This window comes from Artibeus jamaicensis, unplaced genomic scaffold (genome assembly GCF_021234435.1).
Source record: "Artibeus jamaicensis isolate MK-2021 breed Jamaican fruit bat unplaced genomic scaffold, CSHL_Jam_final contig_332, whole genome shotgun sequence".
Taxonomy (NCBI): Eukaryota; Metazoa; Chordata; class Mammalia; order Chiroptera; family Phyllostomidae; genus Artibeus; species Artibeus jamaicensis.
The window spans coordinates 38,086,190-38,106,004 of NW_026521788.1; the positions used below are offsets into that span (position 1 = coordinate 38,086,190).

At 47.9% G+C, this 19,815-nt stretch overlaps 2 protein-coding genes across 2 annotated transcripts in view; one reads left to right on the forward strand and one right to left on the reverse strand.

The window, feature by feature from the left end:
• The window catches only part of MMRN2 (multimerin 2), a 34,301-nt gene extending 21,711 nt beyond the window's left edge, over window positions 1–12,590 (reverse strand). The window contains exon 1 of the mRNA XM_037163364.2: window positions 12,360–12,590. Within this exon, the coding sequence (XP_037019259.2) occupies window positions 12,360–12,523 (164 nt within the window). The 5' untranslated portion in view covers window positions 12,524–12,590. The remainder of the gene's footprint in view (window positions 1–12,359) is intronic.
• Window positions 12,591–12,703: 113 nt separating this feature from the next.
• On the forward strand, window positions 12,704–18,112 carry SNCG (synuclein gamma). The gene is made up of 6 exons (XM_037163362.2): window positions 12,704–12,795; window positions 13,468–13,742; window positions 14,530–14,571; window positions 14,904–15,031; window positions 17,459–17,530; window positions 17,818–18,112. Exons 2-6 carry the CDS (start codon window positions 13,622–13,624, stop codon window positions 17,836–17,838), a joined length of 384 nt encoding a protein of 127 aa, XP_037019257.1. The 5' UTR covers window positions 12,704–12,795; window positions 13,468–13,621; the 3' UTR covers window positions 17,839–18,112.
• The last annotated feature ends 1,703 nt before the right edge of the window (window positions 18,113–19,815 follow it).

A 19,815-nucleotide genomic window follows, 5' to 3' on the forward strand; every position in this document is an offset into this window, starting at 1 on the left:
CCAGCTGGCGTGCATACAGGGGGCAACCAATCCATGTGTCTCTCCTCTTTCTCCCTTCCTTCTTCTCTCTCTAAAATAAACAAACAAACAAATAAATAAACAAATTCTTTAAATAAATAAAAATTACTCTATCTACCAAGGCTACCACTTAAAATTTAAGGAAAGCCATGGCTGGTGTGGCTCAGTGCATTGAGTGTTAGCTTGTGAACCAAAGGATCACTGGTTCAATTCCCAGGCAGGGCACATGCCTAGCTTGCCATCCAGGTCGACACCTTCATGTTTCTGTCCCTCTCATTCTCCCCACTTCCTCTTTCTAAAAGCAAAATAAATAAATCCTTTAAAAATAAAAATAAAATTTAAGAAAAAATAAAAGAGCTTCTCAGACAAGAAAAAACTAAAGGAGTTCAATATCACCAAACCAGTATTACAAGAAATGTTAAATGGACTTCTTCAGAAGAAGAAAGAAAAAATTATAATAATAATTATGAAGAATAAAATGGCACTCTAGCGGGTGTGGCTCACTGGATTGAGTGCTGGCCTGCAAACCAAAGGGTAACTGGTTCAATTCCCAGTCAGGGCTCATGCCTGGGTTGTGGGCCAGGTCCCTAGTCATGGGTGCTTGAGAGGCAACCACACACTGATGTTTCTCTCTTTTCTCGTTTCTTTCCCCTCTCTCTAAAAATAAATAAATAAAATATCTTAAAAAAGAATAAAATGGCAATAAATACATACCCATTGATAGTCATTTTAAATGTATATGAATTAAATGCTTCAATCAAAAGACATAGGGTAAATAAATGGTAAGAAAACAAGAAAATAAGAATCTAAACTTATACCTAAAAGAACAAGAAAAAGAACCATAAAGCTCAAAGTGAATAGGAAGAAGAAAATAATGAGTGGAAATAAATGAAATAGAATCTAAAAAAACAATACAAAAGAAACAATAAAACCAAGTAATGGTTCTTTGAAAAGATAAATATGGTTGATAAACCTCCAACCAGACTCATCAAGAAAAAAAAGAGGAACCAAATAAATAAAATCAGAAAATAAAGAAGAGTAGTAAAATCTGACACCACAGAAAAACTAAGGATTATAAGAAAATTTAATGCACAACTACATGCTAACAAATTGGACAATGTAATAAATGGATAACTTCCTAGAACAAACAATCTTCCAAAATTGAATCGAGAAGAAACAGAAACCCTGGCTAGTGTGACTCGGTTGGATGATCATCTCTTGGTCATGGGTTTGATTCCTGGTCAGGGCACATACCCAGGTTGTGGGTACGATCCCTGGCCACGACATATATGAAAAGGCAACCAATCAATGTTTCTCTCTCACATCGATGTTTCTCTCTCTTGGTTTCTCTCTCTCTCCCCCCTCTTTTCTCTCTAAAAGCAATGAAAACAAAATGTCCTTGTGTGAGAATTAAAAAAACGTTTTTTAAAGAAAGAGAAAATCTGAACAGATCAGTTACAACTAACAAAATCGAAGATGTAATAAAAAGACTCCCAACAAACAAAAGACCTGAACTGAGGGCTTCACAGGTGAATTCTCCCAAACATTCAAAGAATTAGCACAGCAAACACATAAGAAGAAGAAATAAAAGGCTTCTGAATTTTAAAAGAAGTAAAACTGTTATTATTATTTGCAGATAACATGATACCATATATGAGAACCCAAAAGATTATGCCAAAAATTTACTAGAACTGATAAGTGAATTCAATAAAGTTGCAGGATATTCAGAAATCAGTTTCATTTTAAACAACAATAATGAACTATCAGAAAGGGAAACTAAGAAAACAATTCTATTTACAGTTGCATCAAAAAATAAATAAAAGGCTCTGGCCGGGTTGCTCAGTTGGTTAGAACATTATCCCAATACACAAGGTTGCGGGTTAAATCTCTGGTCAGGGCACATACAAGAATCAACCAATGAATGAATAAATAAGTGGAGAAACAAATATGTGTCTATCTCCCTAAAATCAATTAAAAAAATTAAAATAAAATACCTAGCAATAAATTTAACCAAGGAGATAAAAATTTTGTACTTAGAAAATTATAAGACATTAAAGAAAGAAATCAAATAAGATACTAATAAATGGAAACATATACCATGCTTGTGCATAAGAAGAATTAACATCATTAAATTGTCCATGCCACCCAAAGCAACCTATAGATTCAACACAATTCCTAATAAATATTAATAATGTTTTTTATAGACCTAGCACAAATAATCTAAAAATTTCTATGGAACCACAAAAGACCCCAAACAGCCAGAGCAATTTTGAAAAAAAAAATAAAGTTGGAGGTATGACACTATCTGATATCAAACTATACTATAAGGCTATAGTAATCAAAACAGTATTGTATTGGCATTAAAACAGTTGCATAGATCAATGGAACTGAAAAGAGAGCTCACAAATAAACCTATACCTAAATTAATCTATAACAATGGAGGCAAGAACATACAATGGGATAAAGACTGTCTATTCAATAAATGGTTGGGGGAAAACTGGACCATCTCCTTATACTATATATAAGAATAAACACAAGCTCTGGCTGGTGTGGCTCAGTGGATTGAATGCTGGCCTGCAAACCAAAGGAATGAACCAATCATCCCTTTGCATGACTGAATCCTCTCTGGATGATTCCCAGTTGGGGCACATGCTTAGGTTGCAGGCCAGGTCCCCAGTAGGAGGCACTCAAGAGGCAACACACATTGATGTTTCTCTCACTCTCTTTCTCCTTCCCTTGCCCTCTCTCTAAAAATAAATAAATAAAATTTTTTAATCACGAAAAAAAGAATAAACTCAAAGTGACTTAGCTATTTAAGTGTAAGACTCAATACCATAAAGCTCCTAGAAGACAACATAAGTGATAAAATCTCTGAAATATCTCCTGGCTATATGTTTAAAGTATATTTTCTCAAATGGGGTAAACAGAAGAAAAATTAAACAATAGGACAGCATCAAACTAAAAGGTTTTTGCATAGCAAAGAAAACCATCAACAAAACAAATAGATGAATCAGCCTGTTGAATCTGAATGGTAGCAGGTATTTGTCAATTGATATCCAAAATTTATAAAGAACTCATACAACTCGACACCAAAAATATATATACAATTAAAAAATGGGCAGAGGACCTGAATAGGCACTTCTCCAATGAGGACATACAGATGGCCAATAGATACATGAAAAAATCAACATCACTAATCATCTGAAAAAAATGCAAATTAAAACCACAATGAGTTATCACTTCACACCTGTCAGAATGACTACCATGAATAAATTAACAAGTAGACTTCTGGCCAAGATGGAGGCATAGGTAGATATACTTTGCCTCCTCACACAGTGAAAAGAAGGACAACAACAAATTTAAAAACAAAACATAACCAAACTGCCAGGAAATCAAACTATATGGAAGTCGGACAACCAAGGAGTTAAAGAAGAAACATTTATCCAGACCCATATGAGGGGCAGAAATGGGCAGCCAGAGCAGAGAAGACTTGTAGGAATGCAGCAGCTGGAGGATCAGAGCAGGCCAGGTGGTGACTGGCAGACTGGGTAGTTCCACCTTTGCGTTCAGATAAAGCAGGAGGAACAACTGGGGAGTGAGACAGACCTCACAACCTACTGTTCCAGTGGGGGGAAATAAAGTTTCAAAACTTCTGACTGAAAACACCTGTGGGAATTGTGGTGGTGGTAGAAACTCCCAGTCTCTCAGGAGATTTTTTTTTGGACAGAGCCAAAGGGTCCTAGAAAGTACACAAACCCAGGAATCAGCACCCAATTTGCTTGTGAGTAACGAAGGAAGTGAATGAAACCCAGCCAAGAGCTGAGCAAGTGGCATTGTTCCCTCTCGGACACCTGCCCCACATACAGCACCACAATGCAGCATGGTGAGTTGGCCCACCCTGGTGAATACCTAAGGCTCCACCCCTTACTACATAATAGCTGTGCTGAGACAAAAAGAAAGGCCCAAATGAAAGAATAGATCAAAGCTTCAGAAGAAATACAACTAAGTGATAAAGAGACAGCCAACCTATCGGATGCACAATTCAAAACACTGGTAATCAGGATACTCACAGAAATGGTTGAAGATAGTCACAAAATAGAGGAAAAAGTGAAGTCTATGAAAAGTGAAATAAAAATGCTCAAGGAACTAACAGTGAAGGAAAGGAAGCGAGACTCAAATCAACAGTTTGTAACAGAAGGAAGAAATAAACGTTCACCCACAACAGAATGAAGAAACAAGAATTCAAAAAACTGAGGAGAAGCTTAGGAACCTCCAGGACATCTTTAAATGTTCCAACATCTGAATCATAGGGATGCCAGAAAAAGAAGAGGAAGACCAAGAAACTGAAAACGAACAAATAATGAAGAAAAACTTCCCTAATCTGGCAAAGGAAATAGACTTCCAGGAAATCCAGGAAGCTCAGAGAGTCCCAACTTTTTTGTTGGACCCAAGGAGGAACATACCAAGGCACATCATAATTACATTACCCAAATTAAAGATAAGGAGAGAATCTTAAAAGCAGCAAGAGAAGGAGAGACGGTTACCCACAGAGGAGTTCCCATAAGACTATTAGTTGATTTCTCAAGAAAAATTTTGCAGGCAAGAAGGGGCTGGAAAGAAGTATTCCAAGTCATGAAATCCAAAGACCTACAACCAAGATTGCTCTCTCCAGCAAAACTTCATTTAGAATGGAAGGGCAGATAAAGGGCTTCTCAGATAAGGTCAAGTTCAAGGATTTCATCACTAAGCCCTTATTATATGAAATGTTAAAGGGACTTATCTAAGAAAAAGAAGGTAAAAAAGATGAGCAGTGAAAGGACAGCAAACTCACAGTTATTAACAACCACACCTAAAACAAAAGCAAACTAAAAGGACAGCTAGATCAGGAGCGGAAACATAGAAATGAAGATCTCATGGAGGGTTAGCAACAGGGGAGTGGGAGGAGGAGAAGGGGGAGAAGGTACAGAAAATAAGTAGCATAGACAGTAGATAGAAAATAGATGGGGGGCAAGAATAGTATGGGAAATACAGAATCTAAAGAACTTGAGACACATTGTCATAAACTAAAGGGGGGAATGGTGGGGGCGGGGGGTGCAGGGTAGAGGGGAATGAAGGGGGGGAATAGAACAACTGTAATGGCATAATCAACAAAATTTTTAAAAAAGAGGAAAAAAAAAGAAATGGAGAAGCCAAAGAACTTATATGTACAACCCATGGACATGAACTAAGGTGGAGGAAATGATGGTAGGAGGAAGGTACAGGGTGGAAAGGAATAAAGGGGATAAAAAAAGTGACAACTGTAATAGCATAATCAATAAAGATATATTAAAATTTACAAAAATAAAAAATAAATTAAGAAACAAGTGTTTCTTAACACTTGGGATGCAGAGAAAAGGGAATCCTCACGGACTGTTGGTAGAAAATCAGATTGGTGCAGCACCATGAAAACAGTATGGAGGGTTCCCAGAAAACTAAAAATGGAACTGCTGTATCACCCAGCAATTTCACTCCTGGGAATATATCCAAAGAAACCCAAAACTCTAATTGATAAGAATATATGCACCTCTATGTTCACTGCAGCATTATTTACAATAGCCAAGCAATGGAAGCAGTCCAAGTGTCTTCCCATTTATAAATGGATGGGAATGAATTTACAAGTGAATACAAAAGTGGTGGCATAAATATATGAATGACTTGCCATAAAAAAATTAAAATCTTGCCATTTGCAACAGCAGTAATGGACCTAGAGGGTATTATGTTAAATGAAATAAGTCAGTCAGAGAAAGCAATACTTTCTCTGATGATTTCATTTATATTTGAAATCTAAAGAACACAATCAATAAACAAACAAAATTGAAACAGAATCATAGATACAGAGAACAGACTGATAGTTGCCAGGGGGACTGGGTAAAAAAGGTGAAGAGATTAAACACAAATTGGTAGTTAAAAATAGTCATGGGGGTGTAATGTACAGCACATGAATATAATCAATAACATTGTAATACTATGTATGGTGCCACGTGGGTACAAGAAATATCAGGGGAACGCTCTGTAAAGTATATGATTTACCTTACCACTATGCCATACACCTGAAACTAATACAAAATAATATTGAATGTAAATTGTAATTTAAAACAAAATGTAAAAATTGTCATTTAATCTTAGGACTCAATTTTGCCAAATATTATTTGTTTAAAAAGCTAGATTGTGATAACCATTCAGAAAATCTTGCTGATTTGTTATTAGAGTAGGAACTAGCATTTGGAAAATAAATATAGAAATCTACAAACAAAACAAATCATGAGAGAACTCAGAGAAAGAGGAAATTACCAAATTAGGAAACAGGAGTTTCAGCAGGGAATCCCCAGGGAGATGCTGCCAGGAGAGCCCAGGACAGTGATGGGCAGAGGGTGAGGGCCCAGTCCAAACTGGGCACAGCTGTAGCTTTGATGAAGGTGGCTCCAAGGAGACACAGGCAATGACTGAACAGAAACATGGGTTAAAAGTGAGTTCAGATGCCAGCTACAGGCTGAGAGTTTAGAATGTGACAAAGACAGCAAATGAAACAAAAGAAAAGAAGACTATTGTTTCCTCCAGGGAAAACCAAAGGTGCGGGGCCTGGCAGGGGTGGGTGGGTTGATGGGGGGGGAGTGATGCATAGTGTTTTTCAAGTCTCAACTCTGAGCAGCATATGTAGTCATATGAATGTAAACATTCAAAATGACAATATGGCCAAGTGACAGCTAGGACATGTGTGTCTGTGTTCATGCACATGTACTCATTCACACATGCATGCATGTTGAGTTGAGGTATGGAGTAGAAATGAGAGCTGAATCTTAGATAATGCTACTGCCTAAGAAGTAGCCATATAAGCATGCTAGAGATACAGAGGTAAGTGCCAAAAGAACCACCTAAAGGGTTGGAAGTCACTGCCTTTGAGGATTAGAGGGGCCTGGGGCTTCTGATTGTTTCAACAAACTTTGTAGGTTTGACTCTACCCCAAAGGGTCAGCAAAACTTTTCTGTAAAGGGGCAGACAGGAAATATTTCACACAAGATGGACTGCATGTTTTGTGGGGAACAGTACAAAAATGAAAATAAGAGTCAACGATAGAGATTAAACCAAGTGTGGGGCCCTTCTGTTAAGTCCTGTGCAGACTACATAGGTCACATGTCCATGAAGCTGGCCCTGATTTGAAGCAGAGAATGTTTATTCAACATTGAAACAGTGGACTGGAAAAGTGCTGGGTGCAGAGCCTGCACAGACTGTCCAAGGACCAGAAACTCAGCCCCCGCCCTGGGCCCCATGGACATTCCTGGAATCTAGGCTTGGTCCTAGAGAAACTCTTTATCTGAACCAGTGGTTTTCAACTGGGAAGAGAGGGCTTCCCACAGATGTATTTTGCAACTTCTGGAGACATTTATGGTTGTCGTAGCTAGGAGGGTGGGGGTGCTAACAGCATCTAGTGGGTGGAGACTAAGGACGATGCTCAACACCCTCCAGAGCACACAGCACAGCCCTGCATCACCACAACAGAGTCAGCTAGTCCCAAATGTCAATAGGTTCAAGGTTGAGAAATACTTAAAACAAAGTTCACTCCTTGCACATCCTCTGAACTGTTTCAGAGGGTCCAGGAAGCCTGGGTCCTGGAAATGCTGGGTTGAGTCCAGCCTGCCAGGAGTGACTGGGACTTTCCACCTGGAACTCCTGAACTGGAAGCGTTGGCACCCACCCTTCCTGCCAGGAACTCTCTCCTGACCTGCCTGAATCTCGGGTTCCAGCAGTGCCATTCTCCCTGTGCACACTCCCCCTCCCTTGGCAACCCCATCCCCTTGGCACAGTACAGGCTCTGGCCCAGAAGCCCTGGGAACATTCCTGACCTTTGCTTTGGTTTCCTCAAGCTCTTGGCAGCTTCTTGCTGGCTGAGTTCCAACTCCCCACCCCTGCCCTCCCTCCAGGCCCAGCTCCCTAAGGTGCCCCATTGTTCTCACTGTCTCCTGGTTTCAGGAGTGCCCTCTCTGCACCCTCCTCGCCCAGTGGTCCACTGAGAGGGAGGCACCAACCCAGAAATGAGTGCAGGGGTCCTCCAGCCATGTTTACGCCTGGCCTGGGCCTCCAACTCGGCCCTGACCTGATGCCCAGTTTCAGGCAGGAAAGAGGTAGCTGACCCCCTTAGAGCCTCTAATGGGAGCTGGGTGGTCTGGGCTCTCCTCTCCTCTGCCTCCCTATTCTTGGGTTGGTATTTGAGCAAGTCACACCTACCCTTTCCTGACTAATTCTGGAAAGGTGGAGAAAATTCCCACTTCCGGTCTCTCCTTGGGAGGACATGGCAAGGCCATAGAGAAGGCAGAGAACCTCTCACAGGGAAAGGGCTGATAGAACCTCCTGAATTATGGATGTGCTGCTGCCACTGACCCCTGGGACACTTAAGTGCCTCTTAAGCAGCCAGTAAAACCACCTCCAGCTGCCCCTGAAGTCTTCCTAAAGAAGAAGGGTGTATTCTCTGCATCCTTGCTTTCAAAGGTCCTGAAAACAGCCAGGAATGTGACCACTGCAGGGGTGAATTTCTCAGGCTTTTGTTCTTGATCTAGCAATGGTCTTTGGCAGAGGAGCCTGAGGCCCACTTGACTCCCAGCCCAGAGCCAGGGTTTCTGAGGATTACACTGGCTAGTGGGGCTCTTCCCTGTTTGTGCCCAGGGCCCTGTGTCTCAGACAGCAGAAATGGGTGCAGGAGATACAGCCACAGGTCTGGGCTCCATCCTGATCCTGCGTGACCCCCAGTGACATGCATGATTTTCCTGGGTCCAGCTGCAAAAATCACAAATGCCACTTGAGCATGGGTAAGGAGAAGTTGATGCTGGGGCCTGAGGGGAGGCTGAATGCTGGAAGTAGCATCTTCTACACTACCACCCATCTTGGGAGAGATAATCTTGGACAGAGGTCACCTGGGATTTGCAGCCCAGCCGATGTGGTCTGAACTCTGATCTGTCTCTTAGGAGCTATGTGATCCTATGTTGCAAGCTCCCTCCCCACCAAGCCTCACAACATGTAAAGTGGAAAAAATAGTGGTGACTGAAGCGCTGTCACGACAGTGTGGACATGGGGCACCCATGCCCAGGCAAGGTTGCCTGGGGCTCAGTGTTTTTCCCCACAGACTCAGTCCTTCCTCTGAGGAGGTCACATCCTAAACTGCTACTCTCCCCAATCCCAGCAAAACCAGGGAGCACGAAAAGAGCCTCTTCTTACAAGGAGTCCAATACCCCTGTTGCAGCTCACTGGTCCCTGCCTTTTGGGGACCGAGGAAGCACTCAACCACATCCCTCTTCCACCCCAGGACCTGGCATTGGGTCCCAGGCTGTTCTGTTTATGGGTAAAAAAGGGGTCACATACTAAACTTGACAAGCTCTGGGGAGTCCTGCATGATGCCTTACAAACTCGGAGGCATGAAATTACCATATAGGATGGTCTGAACACATAAATTCCTAACCAGAATCGTGTCATGGTGTGTATTTACATCCCAGATCTGTAGCTTCCCTGACAAACGTCAATCTTAACACACCTTTGGAATGTCAGAGTCATCTCTTTTTCCGGACCCCTTGGGGATCAATTGCCCACCCAGAGCATGAGGCCACAGAGCCCCTCATTGTTATCTTATTCCCCCAAATATCATCTCTGTCCAGTATAGATGTTCAATGGTAACTGTCCTGTACCCACTAATGTAGAAGATTATGTGTCTCTCTTTACTCTTTATCCAATCCCAGAGATTTCCCTTTGCTTTCTCCCACCCCCTCAATCTACCCCCAATGAATTTCATGTAACTCCTTAATCTCATTTTTAATTCTATTTTCTTCTTTTATTTATTGATTTTTAAGATTTTATTTATTTCTAGAGGGGAAAAGAGGAAGAAAGGGAGAGAAACATTGATCGGTTGCTTCTGTCATACTCCCAGCAGGGGACCTGGGCTGCAACCCAAACATGTGTCCTGACTGGGAATCAAACCAGCCACCTTTCAGTTTGTGGGATGATGCCCAACCCACTGAACAACACCAGTCAAGGCTATTGATTGATTTGGAGAGAGAGAGACGGACAGACAGAGATTTGTTGTTCTACTCACTTATGCATTCATTGGTTGATTCTTGTATGTGCCCTGACCAGGATCAAACCCGAAACCTTGGCACACGGGAACAAAGCTCTAACCAACTAAGCTACTCTGCCAGGGCCTCCTTCTTTGATTCTAATGTATAAAATAAGCTGTAAAATTGCCATTCTTCAGAGCATCTTTTCAATCCATTGAGGTTTTGCTTCCAGTTTGGACACTTCTTACGTTGACACGTTCGACCTTCTACTTGCAAAGTGTCTCATCTGGGTCTGTGATCAGGGCTTGCTATGGCCCCAAACCAGCGTGAGGACCAAATGCAGGACAGGCAGCCTGGCTCTGGCAGTCAAGGATGGTGGGTCCACCAGGCCTGTGGTCGATGGTGTCGGTGCCCCAGCTTGAGTGAAGAATGCCTATTTGACCTCCTCCTCCCCTGTTGCAGAGGGAAGCTGGAGCAGTGTCTCTGCCTCTCCCTCCACAGGAGCATGGGAAGCAATAAAGCCTGAGGAAGCTGTGCAGCATTTCCTTCCTTTCTAACCAGCCCCTCTGGAGGCCTTGACAACCTGGGCTTGGCTGGTGGGAACTGAAGCTTCTGGGTTGTGGGAAGGAGATCCAGCAGGTCTGGACCCCTAGGAGGCCCCTGAGACTAGGGCTGACATGCTGGCCTGGGAATTCCTGGGCCAAGGGACACTTGTGTGCACCATCACATGCCCTGCACACACCAGGGCCACCCAGACGATGGCTGGGTGACTCCCACAGGGCAGCCCATGGCAGTCCAGAGGCCCACGGTCCCTGCACTAAGGGAATGCAAACCATCCCACAGCCCAGAAGTTGGGAATAAAGAGGAACGTCTCCTACTATCCTTCCCATCCAGTTGGGCCCCTCATCCTCCCTTGCATCAAAGGGAATAGGAGGCCCAGAGACAGGGGCATGGAACAAATGGCTTTGAGGAGAAAAAGTCTAGTCCTGAAATCAGACCCAGGTGGCTCATGGAGAGTGCCCTGTGCCTCCCAGCCCTGAGCAGAACTAGGGGCAGGACAGGAATGGGGCCTCTCTGGTCCACCCTGGGGCCACTCCTCCCCATGTGGCCAGCCCTTCCCTCACTTAGGGTCAGTGTGCAGTTGCTTACATTTACCCTCTGTCTCTCCCTAGTCAAATCTGCTATCAGAACAGTGTCCAACAAATACATTTACCTTGAAGAGTCATGGCTGTGTAAGCCAATGCAATGGTGAATCTCTGGCAGCCAGATGGGAGACTGTGCAGGTGTGAGATGGTCCTTCTTACCCTCAAAATCCATACAGATGTTCTCAATCAAGTTGGGGCAGGGGAGCCAGGTGGAGCAGTCAGTGAGTGGGGGAGTAAGCACATCTGAGACCAGAGCTGCCTTTGAGTACTCCAGGGGTCAGAACATGAACTCTGGAGTCCGGCTCAGATCCTGGTTTATGTTCCCCTTAGCTGTGTGACCTTGGACCAGCTGCTTAGCCTCTCTGAGCCTCAGGCTCTTTTTCTGTAATGGGGGTGTTGGGAGGTTTAACTGAGATAACACTTGGCAAGGCGGCTGACCAGTAGATAGCACCTGCTGTGGGCTGTGGGTTGCCCTCAGGAGGGACTCATCCATTCAGTACCTTATCAGCAGGAGGATCCCTGGCCCTGGACAAACAAAGTGCTGGAAAATAGTGTCCTGTCCAATGGCAAAACCACTACACTCACTCCCAGCAGGGTACTGAAGCAGAGCTGACTGGATGCCACACTGCCTTTTTGTTCTGTGGTAGGGTAGGGCACCCTTTCTGATCGCTGCTTGCTCTGAGGGCCAGGCTGAGAACCAACACCAGTCCCCTGGATACTCAGATCAAAATCCTGTCCCCTGGAGCATCTGTCCTTTGTGGCTCACAGGCCAGCCACACCTTGCTCATCTTTCAGAAATGACTTACTTCCAAGAACAGGAGCCACTTCCAGGTCAGCTGGAAACTTCTGGAACCACAGCTCCTCCATACCCTGTGCAGGGTGGTTGATGGCAAGGAGTGCTCCTGCGCTGCCCAACCCCCAGGCTCAACCCCTGACACGGGTCTGACAGGGAATTTCCTGTGGTACCCAGGAACTCATTCAGCCTCACAACTGCCCAGCTTATAAATAACATTAGCCCATTTCACAGATGAGTAACTGAGATCCAGAGAACCCAACTCTGGCTAAGCTGCGGCTCGGATCTTGCCCCATGGCCTCCCCTATTGCTCAGGCCCCTCCTTACCGTCTGATGGGGTCCCTGTCGATGTCCTCAGCCTCTGCCCTCCAGATCCCAGGCTGCCTGGGGCTGTGTGGATCAGGGAACGTGGTACCAGGGGCCTGGGCCTGGGCCCCCAGCAGCCCCCAGCCTAGGGCCCCCCCAAGGCTAAGCAGCAGTGTCAGGATCATTTTGGCAGTGGTCAGGCTCAGCTTCTGCCAGTGATTCCAGAAATGCTTCAAGTGAAGTCTCAGAAGAAAAAGAAAGCTGGGGACAACAAAGAGAGGAAGTGGCCTAGGCCAGCCCAACCGGTGCTTCTGGTCCAGCCCACCCCCCCCCCCACACACACACACACAGTGGCAGCTAACAACCCAGCCCATTCCTGTGCCCTGAGAGAACTTGGGTCACAAACCCTGGGAATTTGGGAGGCCTAAGGAAGTGGCCCCACTGAACACGTCCCCATGTGAGTGAGGAGAAGAGCAGAAAGGTTGAGGTGGGGCTGTAAGAAGCAGTTAGTGAGTCTCAGGGAGACTGGTCCAAATCCGTGCTGGTGGCCAGGAAGTGGGGGGTGCTTCATTCCTGCTTAGTGCCTGTCACTGTTGGGCTATGGGAGCCAGCAGGTGGAGGAGAGTTTCAGAGGGGGACAGGAGCCGTCTAAGGGCCATACCATGTATTACCAGAGGCCATGGCATGGGGAAACCTCTGTGGGCCCGTCTTAGCTCCTGCACTTCATCTCACCACAGCCCCAGGACAGGGTTTCCACAGTGAGTGGCTAGGCAGCCTGGGCTGGCATGGGAGGTTGGCCACTCTTGCCTGACAGGCCTGTGCAGCCCTGCCCCCTACCCTACCTGGATTCTGGTAGCAAAGCCTCCTCCCTTCATGCCCTAGATGTCCACAGACACAACAGCCCCAGGCCTGAGAGCACCTGGCCAGGGCCCCTTCTGTGGGTGGGTAAGGCAGTAAATGAATGAGAGGCAGTGATGGATAAGGGTGTGTCCAGACCTCTGCAGCCCCTCTGGGGAAGGCAGCAGGCAGGAAGGGAGAGTTAAGCCATCAGGAGCCCAGGGTATCTGGACCCTGCTGGCAGTCTTCCACCTCCCTCTCTCCCTCCCTCCTTCGAATTCCCGCCCCTCAGACTGGCTGGGCTTCAGCAGGCCAGCCGCTGCATCATCAATATTTCATTGGCGAGTCAATAAGAGGCAGCAGCGGGGACAGCGGCTGCAGCAGCACTTGTGCCAGCACCAGCCACAGCTTGCAAGGAGAGTTGGGCTCCTGTTCCTACCACCACCATGGATGTCTTCAAGAAGGGCTTCTCCATTGCCAAGGAGGGTGTAGTGGGCGCTGTGGAGAAGACCAAGCAGGGGGTGACAGAAGCCGCTGAGAAGACCAAGGAGGGTGTTATGTATGTGGGTGAGTTTGGGCGGGGCAGAGCAGAGCAGCTTGGTGGCTGGAGCCTGGGATGGCCAGTTACTTTGGGTCTGACCTTATCTCCCAGCCCCAGAGTGACATTTTGGGAGGGGATGAGGACCTGGCTGTTGAGTCGGGGTATCCGGGCACACGACACCTTTCTGCATGCATCAGTGCCTGTTCGGACCTTCTCAGGGCCCCAGGAGTCTCTAGGACAGGGCAGCAAAAGGGGTGCTTGGCTCTGAGACACACCTGTTTGTGCAGACGCAAAAGCTTGCACAAGCTCGCCCTGCTCCCCCATCACCCACAGGCTCCTTGACTCAGATAAGAAGCCACACTGAGCCCAGAGATCCTGCAGGCAGGTGAGCTGGCAGATACTCAGCAACCAGGCCACAGGTCTCCACCCTACTCAGAGGGAAAGGGTAGGACTGGGAAGATGAGACCCAGACTCTTTGTCCTATCCAGCCCCACCCGCCCTCAGCTCTCTCAGAAGAGGAGGCAAAGCTGATGACTCAGCTCTCCTCAGCAGCACTGTCGCTGCAGCTTCTGAGGCCCAGGCCACGCCCAGGCAAGGTCCAGACCCCACCTCTCATCCCTCCGTCCTGCCCTGTCTACTTCCCATCTGCCCTCTTCCTCAACATGGCAGGCAGCAGCCTTTGAAGGGACTCCGGGTCTCCAGACACCATCCTTACTCACTGCTGACCCCACAGCTTGTCCAGCTGTTCTGTTGCCCTGACAACTCCACTCCCAGGGAGTTGGGTCTGGGCTGATTTCTGCATTTTCTCCCCAGGAGCCAAGACCAAGGAGGGTGTTGTGCAGAGTGTGACCTCAGGTGAGGAGCCCCAAGACCAAGGGATGTATGGGTTGGGACCTCCAGGGACTTCTGCACCCTGATACTAAAGACCCAAGCTCAGGATCCTCCTTACTTCCCAACTGGGATCCCAAGCTGTACTTGTACCCAGACTCATCAGAACCTGAGGCTAGACCCAGGGTTGGCCTCATAATCATCGAAGCTTCCCTGGAGCCAAAAAGGAGGCAGCGCAGACTCTCTGTTAGAGCCAGAGGTTTGTGTGCCTTGGGGAAGGGATGCTCAGGCCTGACTTAGGTAGGCCAGGCCGAGGTAGGGTGGGGTCAGGGACGAAGCCAGCCAAAGTCTTCCTACAGTGGCTGAGAAGACCAAGGAGCAGGCCAATGCCGTGAGCGAGGCAGTGGTCAGCAGTGTCAACACAGTGGCTGCCAAGACTGTGGAGGAGGCAGAAAATATTGCGATCATCTCGGGAGTGGCAGCCAAGGTAAGACCTGCTCCCTAGCCCTGATTCTCAGACCAGTCCCATCTTTTCCCCTGGGTCCCTACTCAGAGGAAAAGGGTGGGATTGGGGAAATGAGCCCCAGACTCAGTGCCCTGTGGAGCCCATACGGAGCGGCCAGCGGAGGAAGAGGCATTATCATCCCACTGACACACAAGAAAATGGAGACTTACGGGGTTCCCATGACCTGTGTTTGGTGTTTTCACACCCACTCATGTAGAATCCTCACAGCCACCCTCCACGGGGGCAGTTTGAGGGCCAACAGGAAAATGTCTCAAAGCCACACCCTCTTGCTCAGCATTTAGAATATACCATGTTTGACTAATGAAAGCAGGGTCCTGTGGGTCCCACATGGTGACAGCCAGCAGCAACCTAGGAAGTGGACACTGGGGAGTCACCACCAGCCCAGTGACCAGACTCTCCCCAGCTGCCTGGTGGGCAGCTGCCTCCTCCCAGGAGAATCTGGAAAGCAGCACCCCCAAAGTGATGGTAAACTGAAACTGACCCCACCCTTCTCCTCAGCCTTTGTAGCTGTGTGTTCAGCGTGCACCTGAGTGTGAAAGGGTGTGTGTGCACGTGCGTGTGCTGCCCGGCAGCAGAGAGCACAGGAGGAGCAATGGGGTACTCCCAGGAGGTAAAGGCTGGTGGGGTGAAGTGTTCTAGCACCCAGAACAGAGCAGGCTCTGCTTGAAGTATTTTACACTTATTAACTCATTTAATTGGCACAACTCTTGAGACAGGGTGTGAAAATGAGGCCCAGAGAGACTAAGTATTGTACCCATAGTCCCATGGCTAATCTGTGTGAGCCTGCAAATCCCAGGGCAGCTGGGCTCCAAGCCTGTGTTCTGACAGACAGCCACTGTACGAGTGCAAGTTCGCAGTGGGAGCAGGGTCCACACTGGGGCAGGAGGCATTCCCAGTTCAGAGGGGCTGTCTCCAGCTGTGTCTGAGGCCATGCTCTAGAAAGCTCCCCTACCTGGTATAAGCTGCCCAGGGCACCCAGCACTCAGAATCCCTGCTCTAGGTGTGGGTGAGTGGCAGGGGAGAGGCAACCCTGCCCTCCCCCCACCCACGGCTCTGGGGGAAGCACCTAAGTGTCTCCTTCCAAGACCAGCACAGGGTCTCCAAGTCCTTGGAGAGGTAGCTGCTCCTTCTCCTAGTTCCCAGCTCTGCCACTTACTGCTCTTTGACCTTGGGAGGCTGACTACTCAACCTCTCTGGACCTCTCCTTCCTTGTTTTTTTAAATGGGAAGGAGGTGAGAGTACTGGGCTGTGTGATGATGCAGGGAAATGGCTCCCACAGAGCAGTTAGGACTGGCTGTTGGTGAGCACCCAAGAAAGGCAGGTGACTATATCATTATCATTATCATTATCATTATCATTATCATTATCATTATCATTATCATCAGTGCCTCTGGGCAGGACCCATATATGCTCCAGGACATGCCAAAGCCCTCCCTCCCATACTACCACCAAAAGAGGTCCTGGGGTAGGGCCAGGCTGCTTGGGCACTTTTTTCTGACCTTGGAGGAGGGCTAGCGAGACCATGGAGCACCCCAGACCCTAGTGTAGAAGTGGCCACCCAAGGACAGTCCCAAATCACCACCCAGTGAACTGGTGACACAGGTGACAGACCCTCCAGAAGTAGGGGCTGATCACCCAGTCTGGCCCTGCCCACCAGCTGTCGCACAGTCACTTCTAGGCAGGCCTCCATCTCAGGCAAGTGTCCCGCTGGATATAGGAGGGTAGAGACAGGAAGTAGGAGAGGACAGTATAACCCCTGCTGGCCCCAACCAGATAGCCTGAGCCTAGAGCCAGCCCATCCAGGAGGTGGGGAGAAAGAAAGAGGCATTCATGTTCCTGGGGACGGGGTGGGCCTGGAGCAAGCCAGACCTGATCCCTACAAGCCCCACTGCTTTGAACTCTCAGACCTCAAGCTAGATACCTGGTTTCCCTGGCCTCAGGGTCTCGGTGTGATATGTCCCTCTCCTAGGCTTTTCTGGCGACTCAGGACAAGGGTGTGTGATCAAGTGATTCAGGGACACTGATGGTGGGATCAAGCTTAGGACTTCAGGGGCCACTGCCCACATGCCCCTGCCCCACCCCACCAGGTTTCCTCATCGAGGTCCAACCATGGGCTGCACAGAGATTCAGCATCAGCTTGCTGAGGTAAAGCTGGGCTCCAAGATACCTCGGCACCATCAGTCAGAACCCTTACTGTGGGCTCTTAGGTGATTGTCACTCCCACAGTCAGTCCGGCCCTCACACCTCACTCACCTTGGCCTATCGTGTGCAACAAGGTGATGAGCGCCTTGGCTCACCTTTGAGGCCAAGGTAGATGAGGCCACAGTTTTGGAGCAGCTGGAGGCTCAGTGCCCCCATATAATCCCACATTCCCTTTGCTGCCCACAGGAGGAACTGAAGCAGCCTGCCCCGCAACAGGAGGATGAGCCGGCCAAAGTGGAAGAGGAAGCGGCTGAGGAGGTAGGAACTGGGCTCCCAAGAGACACCAGGGTCCCTGGGCCAGCCTCCCACCAGAGCAGGTTTCAGACAGGGATCCCGTCCCCACCGACTTGCTGTTTCCCTCCTGAGGTACCAGAGCCCTCAGGGGAGGCTCTTGACCTAATGCAGCCCCCTGAGCCGATGTGTGAGGTTTTCTCATGACTGACCCCACAGGGCAGAGGGCTATTGATGACTCCTGTCCTTGCCCCACTCAGGCCGCTACGGGATGGGGGCCCAGAGCTGTGTGTGAAAGTCACTCTCTCTCTTAGGCCAAGAGTATGGGAGACTAGAGGGCTGCAAGTCCTCTGCAGAGGCCCAGAGGACCCAAGGCCCAGCCTTGGGGCTCATCCCCTCCTGGCACTGGAGTGCCCAATCCTGGAGTGACCTTTGGGGTTGCCCATGTCCCCCCACACCTTCGCTCAGCGACCCAGGCCTGTCTTCTTGTGCTGCTACCACTTTCATCTCTCTCCCTTGTCCTCCCAGCCTCTAGTCTTTCTGACCCCATAGACGCTGCTGTGAATTTTTCTTTTTAATGATTCCAAATAAAACTCAAGTACCATGCTTCCTCTGTGTGCTGCCTCATTCATGAAGAAGCTCCATGGACCCTCCTGGGAACAGAGGCTGGGCCAGCCTTCTGACCTGGGGCCAGGTGCCCTACAGAGACACCCTGAGCATTTCTGAAACCTGCTAAGAGCAGGTTCTGCCTTTAGGGAACTTCTCCCACCCCCAACTCACCCACCATTGCCTTTTAACTTGGAGGATGGAGGATGTGGCCCTGCTTTGGGCTGCACGACAACCTCCAGGACAGGCCGTGCTGAGGAGTGTGAGACCAAACGCCTGCAGGTTTGAGCTTTACCTCGCCCTGTGGGGATGGGCCCATGACCGTGGAAGGGGAGTGGGGGGTCTCCTGGGCCATCCTGACATGTGGTTTTGGCTCCAGTGCCCTTTGGAGAAAGGGACACCGAACACCCCTCCCTGGAGTAGATGGTAACTTTCAAAGATGTGAAGTCTAAACTCATAGCCAGGAGTCTTCCATCCACCTCCTCACAGAGAAGGACACAACAGCTCAAACTGCCACCTTCCTTCCCCAAGGAGTTTGTCAAGCATCAGAAAACACAACAACTGAGATGTAGGAGAAGAAGCTTCCACCTTGAGAGAAAAATAGCAAAAATGAACACTTGTCGAGCTCCTCCTAGGTGTCGGACAGTTCCGAGTGCTTTACCTCATTTAATCTTTTATTCATTCCTAGCAAGAGGGGAGGGGAGGAAGGAAAAAAAGGGAGACAAACATTGATCATGGATCGAGAACCAACCCATAACCCAGGCATCTGCCCTGACTGTAAATCCAACTGGTGACCTTTTGCTTTGCAGGAGGATGCCCAACCGAGCCACCCCAGTCTGGGTTTGTTTTACCTCATTTAATCCTGGGAATAAATAGTTTGTCTGATCCCAGCTTCATCCAGAATGAACTGAAGAACAGAAAGGTTAAATAACTTGCCCAGGAGCATACAGCTAAGCAAGTATAGGACTGGGCAGAAGCCCAGGTGGCCTCACTCCAGAGCCACTCAGTTGACTCTGTAAAAAAACAAAAATTCAGCCATGACCAGTGTGGCTCAGGTGGCTGGGCATCATCACACAAAGTGAAGGGTCACCCGTTCCATTGTCTGTCGGGGCACATGCCAGGGTTGCAGGTTTGGTCCCCAAGTGAGGCAACTGATTGATGTTTCTCTCATCATGGAAATCTTTTTTAAAAATTCAACCAAGATCTTTTTTTATAAGTTTTTTTGAAGATTTTATTTATTTATATTTAGAGAGAGGGGAAGGGAGGGAGAAAGAGAGGAAGAGAAACATCGATGTGTGGTTGCCTCCCAAGTGCCCCCCAGTGAGGACCTGGCCCACAACCCAGGCATGTACCCTGACTGGGAATCGAACCAGTGACCCTTTGGTTCGCAAGCCAGCACTCAATCTACTGAGCCAAGGCATCCAGGGTTCAACCAACATCTAATTGGCTTTATTAAGCAATTCATGAATGGGGCAGCATCCCATCTAGCAAATAGAAGGGCATTCTGAGGGGTAGTACGAAATGGGAGATGTTTACAGAAAGAAGGGTGGGGTGAGGGAGGTATGACAAAAGGAAAAAAAAATTAAGGGGGGGGCAGGGACACATTTTCTTTGGGGAAAAGAATGAAGGGTTTTTATGATGCAGACTGCCTCTTCTTTCTAGGGAGAGGGGCATGGGGAGGGCCCATGTGACAGATTACCTTAGTA

Bases quoted from the DNA above. Each gene is read 5' to 3' on its own strand.
- SNCG (XM_037163362.2), top strand. From the start codon at position 13,622: ATGGATGTCTTCAAGAAGGGCTTCTCCATTGCCAAGGAGGGTGTAGTG. The intron at 14,572-14,903 runs GTGAGGAGCCCC...GTCTTCCTACAG, and splicing joins TGTGCAGAGTGTGACCTCAG to TGGCTGAGAAGACCAAGGAG. The intron at 15,032-17,458 runs GTAAGACCTGCT...TGCTGCCCACAG, and splicing joins TCTCGGGAGTGGCAGCCAAG to GAGGAACTGAAGCAGCCTGC.